Genomic DNA, 13,673 nt, shown 5'->3' with positions numbered 1-13,673 from the left:
AGTGTAGTTTATTTTTTCATCTTTTTTTTCCCCCCATGGCCTATATAGTATCATGGAATAAACTAAAACAAAATAATGCCATTTTTCTATGATTCAACTTTCCACATTCAAAGGCTCTCCTGTAAGTTTTAATGATGGCCATTAAAACACTGGTTGATTAGAAGAATAGAATCAGAACAGCAGGTATTTGTTTTCTGATTATACTTCATTGTAATTAGGATGGAAAGTTTGAGTGAGCCAAGTTAGATTAATATCTTTCATATACTCAACATATATTTATAGAGTATATATTTGTACCAACCACTTTATTTAAGTGTATAACTACCTCGATTTAACTTGTGATTCAAATCTTTCATGAAAAGATCTACACATAGCCAACCTTTTCCAGACTCCAGCATATAGTTTTATAAGCAAATTAGCTTTTATAAATGTCAGCTCCTTCAAGAGCCTAGTTTCATTCAATTAATTTATGCATAGTACTTAATTAGCTCTTTGTAATAAATTCAAAAACCTGGAACAAAATTTTATTAAGACGATAATGTTCTAAAAACTCTGGGCTAACAATTCCTATCTGATAGAAGTTACGGAACTGAAAAGTCTGATTTTGAAACTATAGTCTTTCTCTTAAGAAGTTTTCAAAATTACATTCTTTTACAAAACAAAACATTTGTTACATATTAACATTGCTACATTAAAAAATTTTTTTCTCTGATTTTGGAACCAAACATTACTTGCCTTTCTAAAATTTTGGGTGAGACTGTTTTTCTCAAAGTAGAAGTAAAAGAATAGTACAATGTTTCATGGATCTACTCTTTGAAGGGTACAACTGAAAAACCAAGATAACTTTGTTTCGAGAACAAATTTTTTTTTGTTGGTGTAAAGTAAAAAAATCTCACATAGTTGGTAAATAAACAAAGTATTTATATAAAAAGAATGTACCTGACTGGCTTCATTCATTACATCATAGGTCTGACCTAATAAACATCTGGGGTTGCACTGCCTGTGCTCATAGCTGTACCAAACATTTTGTCCTACCCTCTTCTTGGATGTGTGGATGTGGAGTGAAGGAGTGAAATCTTTGCTGCAGGTATAAATTTACTGATCACCATTTCACAGATGATAAATGAAGCCTTCAGATAATCAATGCAAACTGTTCAGGTAATTTACTACATATGTGGGGGGAGTAAGTATGAAAACCCAGGAGTCATATAAGAAGTGACATCCAGATGTTGGAGGAAGTCTAAATGGTCTCATGAAAGAGAAAACAGGAAAACATTTCAAGAATGACAGAAGGGTCAACGGTACTGCCAGGAGGGCACTAAGAACTAAAAAGGCCCATATAATTGACTAATTAAGTCACATGTGACTTTAGCAAGAACCAAAATTCACGAAAGACTATTCTTGCATGGAATTTACCAGTGCATCAATAGAAGTATATCACAATTAATGAGATACAAAAGGCCAATAATCATATCAAAAAATGTTTAATTTCACTATTAATTTAAAACTTTTAAATAAAAAATATTTATTACTTACCTATTGACAAAGATCCCACCCCCACCCAAAAAAGGACAAAATTGAGAGTACCAAGTTTTGCTCTTATATTTATTTTGGTGCACAGAGGTAGGAATTAAAGGGTGGTTCTACTTCAATAATGAAGAAATGTACACACTTGTCTTAAAATAGATTGGCTTAAGCAGTGTTCTCAATGAAAGGCACTAATAGCACACTGGGAGGGGCAAATTTCATTGTATTGAAAGTCCTTTGCAAAGCAAAGTAGGTGTCATACCTGGCCTCTACCTCTAAGTCTATGTAGCAACAAAAACACTTCCGCACATTTGCAAATGTCTCCTAGGAAGTTAAAAAATCACTGGCTTAGGGGATTTGACCACTTCTAGTGATTTATGGTTATAACAGGGATTATAAAAACTAAGTTCTAAGAATAACTTGAAAAAATGGATGGTTATGATAACTAAAAAACATTTAGATCGACGTACCATATCACTTAAATAGTATACTGAAGACTTCCTCCCTGATGCCTCTACTCTACAAAAGTTTTTAATTTGCTTTTCACCTATCTTTAATAATTTCTAACCTTCTACCTTTAATCCTTTCAGCTATAGACTCACAATTACAAAAAAAAAATTTTAAACTGGATCTAAACTATATTTCTTAGACATTTTATTATTTATGGGTGAAATGACATTTAATGAAACAGTGGTAATTATTTTTAAATGTGTGGACACAGTGACATTTTGCTGTACCCAAAAAAGGGTGGAGTTCAAAAGAAAAGTTGCCATGACATTTGGGGGTTAATTAAAAATACTGAAGGGATCTAGATGACATATACAAAGTTATATTCTACTGTAGAAATTACCCCTCTTATGTTAAATGCTCTGGAAACATTTAGGGACACATGGGAAAGTTGGCTTCTAGCTAAAGCAAAGTAGCCAATTGTGTTGTAATGTCAACAAAAATGCTCAATTCTATGCCTCTCTTAATTAATAATTATTTCACATACACATTAATACCATTCCAAATTGTAATTTAGGTAACAACTGTAGAGACTTCCATGGTATTTTTTATCAACTCTCATAAATGTAAACTTATAAAGATTCTACCTCATGAGAAAATATTTCAATAGAATTAAAAGTAAACATTCTACAAGAAGATGCTACAATGCATGGCTTACCAAGCATACTGCCAGCCACCAGGATATCGAAGAGTGTGTCTGCATAGCGACGATAATCTAATCTTGATCCTGTAGAGTCCAGAAACTTGGCTACAGCTTCAAGGTCATCACCAGCTTCATTAAGCCCCTGGACAAGTGTATCCCTGAAGACTGTAGGTTCGAATTTCTCTTTTTCATCTAAAGTAAAAAATTATAAAATTATTCCTTTATTTACAAATCATATTCCCAAATGCAACCATAGTTTCCTTTGTTCACTGTTCTATATTTCATAGTGTAATTATTTAAAAGTAGGACAATTAAGTTTTTCTACTAGATTTCCATGTTCTGAAACCCCTTAATTAAATATTCATTCAAGCAAATAATTTATTTGTTTAAAGGGGCCACAAAAACATGCTAACTGTAATACATTAAAAAAAACTGATGACTGATCATTTGTGTCATTTATAGGATAGGCCAATGTAATCCACTAACTCTAAACATTAGGGAAAAAATATAGAGTATAACACTCAAAACTTAAATTTTTGTTTTATTTAAGATAGAAAAAATATGATCCAAGGAGAATCACCTAAAAATAAAAGAGAATATATAAAAAATATAATAAAAATTGGGAGGGAGAAATAAAGGACATTTCTTTTTTATTTTTTCATTGAGATATAATTGACATATAACATTATATTAGTTTCAGGTGTACAACATAATGATTTGATATATGTATATATTGTAAAATCATCACCACAATTAGTCTATTTAACATCTATCACACATATAGTTACAATTTTTTCCTTGGGATGAGAACTTTTAAGATCTACTCTCTTAGTAACTTTCAAACATACACAATACAGTATTAACTACAGTCATCATGCTGTGAATTATATCCCTAGACTTATTTGTTTAATAACTGGAAGTCTGTACCTTTTGACTACTTTCCCCCATTTTGCCCATCTCCTACTCGCTGCCTCTAGCGCTCACCAATCTTTTCTCTGCATCTGTGAGTTTTTTTAAGATTCCATATATAAGTGAGAACATCTAGTATTTGCCTTTCTCTGTCTGACATATCACTTAACATAATGCCTTCAAAGTTCATCCATGTTGTCACAAATGGCAGGATTTCTTTCTTTTTATGGCCAGGTAATATTCCACCGCATATATGTACATCTTCTTTATACATTCATCTATAGATGGACACTTAGGTTGCATCCATATCTTAGCTATAGTAGATAATGTTGCAATAAACATAAGGGTGCATATATCTTTTAGTGTTAGTGTTTTTGTTTTCTTAGGATAAATACTGAGAAATGGAATTGCTAGATCATGTGGTAGTTCTATTTGTAATTTTTTGAGGAACCTCCACACTGTTTTCCATAGTAGCTGTACCAATTTACATTTCTATCAACAGTGCACAAGGGTTCCCTTTTCTCCACATCATCACCAACACCTGTTATTCCTTGGAGGGACACCTCTTTTTGTGAGATAAATTATTCTAGGGTACTTATATATTTAATATCTATCATGCTCTATATGTGCATATACATATAGCTTCAGAGCAGATGTTCTCAACCCTTGACACCTTTAAAAGGTACTGAGGATTCCAAAGAATTTAGTTATATCTATGGATACATACTTTATAGAAAGTAAAAAAGGAAATTTAAAAATATTTATTAAATGAAAAAAATGAGTGAGAAGTGAGGTGCTGTTTTACATTTTGTTTCTGTTTTTGTTTTGCAGTTTTGCAAATCTCTCTAATGCCTGGCTTAATAGATGGATTCCCCGATGTGCTGCATTCAGTCTGCTGTGATATTACACATCCTCTAGCCTCTCAAAAAATTTACTGTAAACTCATGAGAGAATGTGTGAAAGGGGCAAATAATACCTTAGCATTATTTTGAAAATAGTTCTGATTTTGTAGATCTCCTGAAAGGGCTTCAGAGGATTCAGGAATATAGACATTATGTAGCTTTCTATTTTCAGTGGACTCTAGAGAGACCTCTTGATGAAGGCCAGTTTGGAGCCTGATCTTGAAGAAAGTTAAGGATGTTGAAAATAAGTAAAGATGACAAACTAGAGGACAGATGAAGCATTTTTAAAAAATGACTAAATTAAAGGTAAAGAATCTAAATAAATTCAAAGGACTTCACCTTTTGTCCCCTTTTTATGAGAATGAAGCTAAATGTGGGGAGAGAAGGGTAAAGCATGAACCAAAAACTTTAAAAAATTCCTATCATAAATATCTTTAGAGAGATAAGTGAATACTACAACTGTATAAAATAAGGAGGGGGAGGAAAGGAGAAGAAAAGAATGCTATAAAAAACATTTTATGAATAGAAAAGTGTTCTTGGAAAGGAAAAATACAATAGAAAAAGTTGGAAAAAGTCAATAGAAGAATTGACATAGAAAATAGGAGCAAAAAGATAAGAAGAAAGGCAGATCGGTCAAATGACCAAATAATCAGTATAATAAAAAGATAGTTGAAAAAAAGAAAAAAGAAAGGAAATTACTTAAACATTTTAAGAAGGTTTTATAGAATTAAAAGATGCGATGTTTCCCAATAAAGGGTTGTCTGGGTACCCAGCACAAGGATTGAAAGTGAATCCACAACAAGGTGCATCCATTATTGAGATATATCAGAATACTGGGAAGAAAGCAACTACCTGTAGTTTCAGAGGCAAAAGAACAAATCACATATTAAGTATCAAGAAACATAATGATATTGAATTCCTCAACAGCAATACCATAAACCAGAAGAAAGTTCTTCAAAATTCAGAGGGAAAACTATTTTCAAACTAGAATTCCAATTAATCAAGCTATTAATCAAGCGTAAGGGCAGAATAAACATATTTTGAGATATTCAAGGTCTCGAAAATTATGTTTCTCATCTACTTTTTTAAAGCTACTGAAGCAGACACTCCATCAGAATGACAGAATAATGTGATCTCATGATTTTATTAAGTCATGAGATCCCAGGAAAAAGCAAAAAAATACAAGAGAAGGGCACCTCTCTAGGATAGTGGTAAAAAAAACAGTTTAAGCATTTCAAGTTGACAGCTGTACAGGTGGCCTGAACAGCAAACCGACTGGGAGAATGTTTTTTAATATGATAATACAATGTGATATAAGAATTCCTTCAATATTATATTGTTAGATTCCTAGTGTTTGTATTAAGAGATTTAGATAATGAAGGGGGAAGTTAGGGCTGACTAGTTTTAAGGCAGAAAACAAAGCAAAAAAAAAACTGTTAAACTTCTTAAATCTAAAGATAAAATGATGTTCAGAAAAAGACAAGTAATCAAATAACAGTTCAGCTATGAATAGCACATACAAAGTCACAATAATGTAAGCTCTAAACAATGGTCTAGCTAAAACTGTAGTATAATGAAAGGATAGAGGAGGAGAGCTTTGCAGGTGGTGGGGACAGTAAAAGCCAAATCCTCAACTTCCCCGGTAGGAAGTACACATATAATACCTACAACAGAAATAGCACTGTAAGAATGCTATTTGGATACATGAATGTAAAAGTTAAAAGAAGCAGTTAAATTACAGAAGGAGTTCCTCTGGAAGGCAGACTTGTTGTTAAAACATGTCTTGCAGAACTGTTTGACTATTTAAACAACGAGAGCGTGCATGACTTTGATACAATTAAAACCTACACTTAAAAGCCAGACAATACCTGTCTGGTTTCTATAGATGAACTACATACAGTGTTTTCATGGAAGAGATGTGTTGTAATGAGTTAACACCACAGCATCAGAACCAGAGGGACTGATATTCCAGTACCAGTCAGAATCACGCAGCATAAGATACTGTAAAGACAGCTGTAAATTAACTTGAACACTATTCATCATGAACAAGAGATAAAAGTCCTTTTGATGTCATAAGCAAAACATTATGCAGCCAAGAACATGCAAATGTTGACTGCAGAAAAAAATATAATTAGAGTCTTGTTGTGTAGAAGGAGAGGAGTAGAATGGAAACTCTAGAGGAATAGATTATGAGGAGCTGGAGGAGTGGGTAACTGACTCTGGGCAGGAGGAAACCACTGGCAAGGAAAGGAAACCATATCCCCCACTCAGGGCCTAGCTGAAGGGTGATTCTCCTTCTCCATGGAGAAAAAGTTCCCTTTTCCTGGAATATGAGAACATGAGAAGTAAAGACCACAAACCGTTTATAAAGTCTTGTGACCAGCTTCCAAAATCGATTCAGGCAATCCCTAATGGCACTGCAATATGCTTGGATGTTGACTCAGATGGCAGGATAGACTTGGATGATTTGAAAATTATAAATTCAAAGCACTGGAACATAACAGTTGGTAAATTAGGTAAAAGCCAGACTCTAAGAGTCAACTGAAAAACTTCCATTTGTAAAAAAGGCCTTCGTCCTCCAGTTATACTTTCCCAAAAGATTTGTTAAGGAAGAGGAAAAGTGAAAGGAAGTAGATAGCATACTGTGGCCAGGTATCTTAACAGTGAGCAATAAAGTATGAGGTCAAAAGGACCACTTACGGCTTGGGAATCTTAAAGATGCAAATGATCACTGAGGCATGATGGGATTAATAATTCTTTTACAGGCTGAAAAACAAAATTCCTACCTGCTAAGATAAGTGTCCATCCAGAGGAATACAAAATCCCTGTACAAGAAAATGTCAAGAACATTGATGGAAGTCTGGGGAAACAAGACAACATTTCACCCAAAGGTTCTTTTCCATCTGAAACAATCGTATATGTAATTTTGTATTTAATTTGAGGACAGTCTAGCAGAAATACCAACAGAATCCTAAGGAAAATATGCCATTCCTTCCTTGGGTTTCCATTTGGCAGGCCAAACCTCCCTTGCAGTGGGACGTATATAGTTAGGGTCTCAAATTTATAGTGTTGGAGAATCACAAGTGTGACACTGAAGAGTTAGTCGTAACAGCCCTAATACTAACAGAGAGAAATGAGCCTATTTCTGACACTGGAATATTCCTGTGAGTTATCTAAACACATGGCTTTCTCTAGGAACTACGGTAATTGGTTAATACAGCATTTTTCCGATCTGTTAATTAAGTGACAAATAACATAACCTACATTCCCTTCTGATGGTCACTGAAGTATAGTAAGTGAATAAGAACTACCCTGGTTTTTCTAACGATACACACACACATATTACATATATATTTAAACATTTAAAGCTTTACTTGATTAGCTGCTAACACCAGTTACTGTAAATCTAAGAGTGATTTAAAACTGCTAGCACAGATATAAAGTCTCAGGGAGAATTCTGAGTCAGCGGTCACTCTGAATGCCTGCAGGTTTTTTTTTTCCCTCTTATTTTCACTAATTTTAATCCAATTTTCCTACATAGGAAGTCATTTCAGTTATTAAATATTTCATTTAGCTAAATATAACAATGGATCAGGGGACAATTTTTCATTTCTTTAGATTCCCACAAGCCACACTAGAAAACATATTTCCTTTGAAGGAGATATCATAAATAAGATGTGCATATTTCATAAAGATAAAGACAGTCTGAATAGAGTTCTGCATGATATGTTCTACTATAATGTTAAATTTTAATGTTAAGCAATATAAAATACATTTTTGTACTAACTTGTGCATGGAAGAACATTTGCTTTGCTAGGAAACATTTTCAAATGGAAGACAGATGACCTTGAAATATCCTCATTTTTTCTCCTCAGCTTTACAAAAATGCCAACCACTTATCTAACCCAACTCCATCATAATAGCAAAGCACCACAAATCATCAGGAGGCAATCCACTATGACTAAGAGCAGAAAATGAGATTGACTCCATTTTTTTTTTTCCAGACAGCAGTCAGGCACAAAATGGATCAAGTGCTGCTCAAATCTCCGACAGGCCTGAGTTATGGAAATCCAGATCAACTGACCAATGATATATAATAGATTTCTGGGTAGCTTTTTCTGAATGGTCTAACAGCAGTAAAACACAGGCATAAACTTGCTCACCAAATGAATCAGAGGCAAACCATCTCAGAATTAGAGAAGACCTTTCCGGTTCAAAACTGAAAGCTGACTGTAAGGCCACTTTACTTGTCAAATCACGTCTGCTGTTGTGCAACACATCTTGGGCCCACTCTTGGCTTTGGAGCTCAGTTACCGTGAATCAGCGTCACACTATTAATAAAGCTGCTAGTGCTGGAGATCCAGGTCTGAGATTAACACATTCCTTCAGCAGGCAGGTGACGGCAAACCTTTTTGCACCTCACGGTTGGGCATATACTAAATATTATCACATTACTAGGCCCAACCATGCCTTAACAGTAATTAGGTTTCTGAACTATATTGTTCCTTTCTGATTAAGTGCTTTTCAAATCATCAATGATGATTTTTTTTATAGTTATTTTTTCCCCATGACTGCTTTGAAAGATAAGACAATGAATGCATGCTGGTCGTAGAGTCTTGTCTAGATTCCAGACTTCATTGGGGATGCACTTTGCAAGAAGACTAAATAGAGGGCAGCAGCTCATGCTATCCTTGTATTTAGACAGCTTATGGGGATGAAAGGGGATTAAAAATAAATAAAAATAAGAGAAGCACAAAACAGAAATATTGCACAAAATAACCATTTTGTTACTTTCATATTTTTACATTTTCATTTTTTACTGGGAATGTGAAGCTTTCCAGCAGGCAGCATGAACAATTAAATTCAGCATAATTGATATCTAGTGACTCATAAACTCTTCTAATCCAAATGATCTATTATATTGAGATTTTTTTCTTTCTATATGACTAGACTCGCTACTTCCCAGACACAGCACTGCAAGGGTACATCAGCTGCAGGTGCTGCCTTAATATCTCAACTGGAAATGCCAAAGTCATAAAATGGGTTATCAATTCAACAATTTAGCACTCGATGACCATTACATGGTATTACACTTCCTTATCAGCAATGAGGACTTCAGAAAGTTTCATACAAATTTAAAAATTTTCTCCATTAAGTATCGGCTCAACTATTTTCAAATCCAAGAGGATCTCCATATAATTATGCGAAACTGATTAAACATAAACATTTAAAAAATAATCTTTACACAGAAAGGATGGTAAGATGAACATAACATAAAAAGAAGTCCCTCACATCAACAGAAATTTTACCAGTTATCCTCAAACTGGGTCTATCACTACTCTTCCCACAATAAAAGACACTTAGAAATATCCTGAGTTTCGATGGCCAGTAGACATGAAAAGATGCTCAAGGTCACTAACCATCAGAGAAATGCAGATTAAAACCACACTGAGTTATCACCTCACACCTGTCAGAATGGCTATCATTAATAAATCAAAGAACAACAAGTGTTGGTGAGGATGTGGAGAAAAGAGAACTCTTATACACTGTTGGTGGGATTGCAAATTTGCACAGTCACTATGGAAAATAGTCTGGAGGTTCCTCAAAAAATTAAAAAATGAACCTACTTTTTGACCCAGTGATTGTACTTCTGAGTACTTACCCAAAGAAAACCAAAACGATAATTTGTAAAGATCTATGCACACCTATGTTCATGGCAGCACTATTTACAATAGTCAAGATATGGAAGCAACCTAAATGTCCATCAAAAGATGATTAGATAAAGAAGTTATGGTTCATGTATACAATGGAATATTACTCAGCCATTAAAAAAAAGAAGAAGAAATCCTACCATTCACAACAACATGGATAGACTTAGAGATTATTATACTGAGTGAAATAAATCAGACAGAGAAAGATATATACCATATGATTTCACTTATATGTGGAATCAAAGAAACAGAAAGAACAAACTAATCAAAAACAGACCCACAATTATAGAGGACAATCTGGTGATGGCCAGAGGGGAGGGGGGTTTGGAGGCTGGGAGAAAGGGGTGAAGACTTAAAGAAGTACAAATTTGTAGTTGATAGATAGGTCACAGTAATGGGGAGCACGGCATAGGGAATGTAGTTAGCGTTAATGTAATGGTTAGGTGGAAAACCAGAGGAGAAAAAGAGCAATCAGGGTGATCATTTCATAAACTATATAAATGTCTAACCAATGTACTGTATACTTGAAACTAATAAAATAAAATTTTAAAAAACATCCTGGGTTTTAAAGATATTTAGGGAAGTAAATTTAAGTTGACTCCTTAAGTTCTGAAAAGGTAAAAACCCTTTTCCTAATACTTTTCTCGTAGTTTTACCATCATCGCTTTCAACGCTCTCTTAAAAACAACAAAGAAAACAAACACCAAATGCTGATGTCAAAACTTGGAAAGTTTATCAATTGCCTTCATAGCCTCACCTGAGAGTAAGGCACAGATATAATCATCCTCATCTTGTAGATAAAGACACAAAGCTTAGACAAGTCATATAACTTGTCCAAAATCAAACACCTAAGCTATTGGCAGTTCTGAGGCTTGATCACAGAACTTTTGAGTCTACATCCAGAGTTCAAAAGAGTAGAATTAGTGAGGTTAGATGGGAACAAGGATAATTCTAATTCTTCCATAATTTCATAGTTTGATTATAACTTTAAGGGTACACACACTCATATACACACAACCTACCCCTTTTCCGAGTTTTGAACCGCTGGCCTGTTAGCACTGGCTTCTGATGCTTATTCATAAAATTTCTGAAAGCAAAGAAAATAAAGATTATATGTTTCAAATAAGCAATTTATATAAAACATATGGCTAATAAATATATATTAAACTTCATCCATGCTGAATATACTTTTTAAAAATGTGACATAATGTTGACTATTCAACTAGAAAGAGTTTTAAAGTTTAATAATATCTAGTGTTGACAAAAGACATATGGAAAACAACCAAGGACATAAACTTTGGCATAGGGGATAAACTCCATAACTCCATGCACTACATTGGGGAAGCATTCGATAAATATTTATAACTATTTACATGTGCATAATCTGTGGTCCAGCAATTCCATTACTAGGAATTTATTCTGTAGTTATTCTATACTTATCCACACAAAAATGCAAATATACCTGTATTTGTGTGTGTGCATGTGTGTCTGTATGTGCGTATAAAACGGTTTAGCTGCAGCATAGATTAAAAATAAAAGTTAATCACACATAAACATGAGTCTGGTTAAATAAGTTATAACAAGCTATCAAATGGGACATTATGAAGCTTTAAAGACTGAGTTAGATCTGAATGTACTGCATATCTGCCCCGGTCTCCCCTCTGATTATGTTTCCTGTGTCTACCTCTCTTCCCATCCTTCACGGTGCTCCAGCCGCATTGCCCTTTCTTCTTCCAATGTGCCAAAGGTCACCTCTCTCCTGGGAAGAATCTTTCCCCAGCCGTTCACCTGGCTTACTCTTTGTACCCACTCAAATGCCTCCTTTTCAAAGAGGCCTTCCCTGACCACCCCGAATAATGGGGGCCCCTTGTCTTTGGTCTCTATCTCTCTCTCCTTATTTAGCTTTATTACCCTTCACAGTACTTGGCAGTACCCGTTTTATTATTCTCTGTTTTCCCATGGCCTATTGCCCTCCATGAGAGTGTAAACTCCATGGGGGTAGGGACTTTGTAAGGTTTACCAAATACTGTGTCTTTAGCCCTAAAACAACACTGAATAAAGAGTAAGCATTTAATAAATAATTGTCAAATAAGCTGTGGCATTGATATGGAAAGATGATCAAGGCATATTATTAATGGGAAAAAGCAAGTTGAATAAGAGGGTATAAAACGATTTTTAAGTTAGAAAGGGGGTATATGTAATATCTGCTTTTCCAAGCAAGCAAAATTTCAGAAAGATACAAGAAACTGTTAGGTTTTTCATTTGTTTATCTCAGAGGGTAGAAATTTAGATATTTTATATTCTTCTATTGGATTTTGTATGCAATTAAAAATATAATAAATTATCTTTGAAAAAAGTGAAATACCTGCTCTGTAAGACATTTTACAAATTGAGAATAAATTTTCTGGCATAAATATTATAATCTAAAAATATGTCTAGATTGCCAAAATCATGAAGAGCAAACACTTAAGATAGTCAAGCAAATTATTTAACCTTTCAAAGTTTTTAAAATTTATGGCTTGAAAATGTCTAGATTTTCTCCATTACTTACATCATTAAACAACCAAGAAAATTTGCAGTATTCAAGTAAATTATTTAATTATGTCTCAAAATTAAAAAAAAATCTTAAGAACATAGAAAAATTATTGTTCAATTTATTACCAAGTCTTTCTTCCTGACCATGAAACTTCTATCTTCACATAGAGAGCAATTTGTTTACCATTGAAAACTTTAATCATAACTTTAAAATGAAACTAATTAAAAATAAAGTAACAAATCTCAAAAGTAATTTCTTTTATGGTTTAAGTAGAGAGAATTTTTAGCAATCTTATAAAGTAATGTGAACTTACTACAATGTGCTTTGAGATATAAAGGTGACTAAGCCAGACTCCATTCTCTCAAAAAGCACAGAGCCTATGGGAATAAAATCCCCAAATTTACAATACAGTGAAATAAGTGAAACATCAGTGGTACCGTCCTAAAACAAAGGTACAGAAAGTGACTGCTGTTTGTGCACGGAGCAGCAGCTACATATTGAAATAGTTATAAATGCAGTGAACTTAACCAATGAAATCTCATTTTATTTGATAAATGTTGGAAAAAGAAGTTCTAATGCAATATATGTACTGCAAAAGTTTATTCAAAAATTTCCCTGTTGGCCTTTTCAAGTTTTATTCTAGATCAGCAAGTATTTCATCGAAGGACAAGTAATGCATGTGTGTGTGTGTGTGTGTGTGTGTGTGTAGGTATGTGTGTGTGTATGTATGTGTGTGTGTATATATATGTATATATACACACACATATACATACATACACATATGTATGTATATATATATATACACACACAATGGAATATTACTCAGCCATAAGAAAAAATGAAATCTTACCTCTTACAATGACATGGATGGACCTAAAGAGTATTATGCTCAGTGAAATAAGTCTGACGGAGAAAGATAAATGCTATATGATTTCCCT

General features: G+C 33.8%; 1 protein-coding gene across 1 annotated transcript in view; it reads right to left on the bottom strand.

Moving 5' to 3' along the window:
* BZW2 (basic leucine zipper and W2 domains 2) overlaps window positions 1-13,673 on the bottom strand; it is a 60,959-nt gene that overhangs the window by 27,094 nt on the left and 20,192 nt on the right. The window contains 2 exon segments of the mRNA XM_006927102.3: window positions 2,693-2,869; window positions 11,222-11,286. Coding sequence (XP_006927164.1) covers window positions 2,693-2,869; window positions 11,222-11,279 — 235 coding nt within the window. The 5' untranslated portion in view covers window positions 11,280-11,286.

The sequence above is a fragment of the Pteropus alecto genome, unplaced genomic scaffold (genome assembly GCF_000325575.1).
Source record: "Pteropus alecto unplaced genomic scaffold, ASM32557v1 scaffold21, whole genome shotgun sequence".
NCBI classification, from domain to species: Eukaryota; Metazoa; Chordata; class Mammalia; order Chiroptera; family Pteropodidae; genus Pteropus; species Pteropus alecto.
Note: the sequence above shows the minus strand (reverse complement) of the source record. Positions and strands in the feature narration are given on the sequence as shown.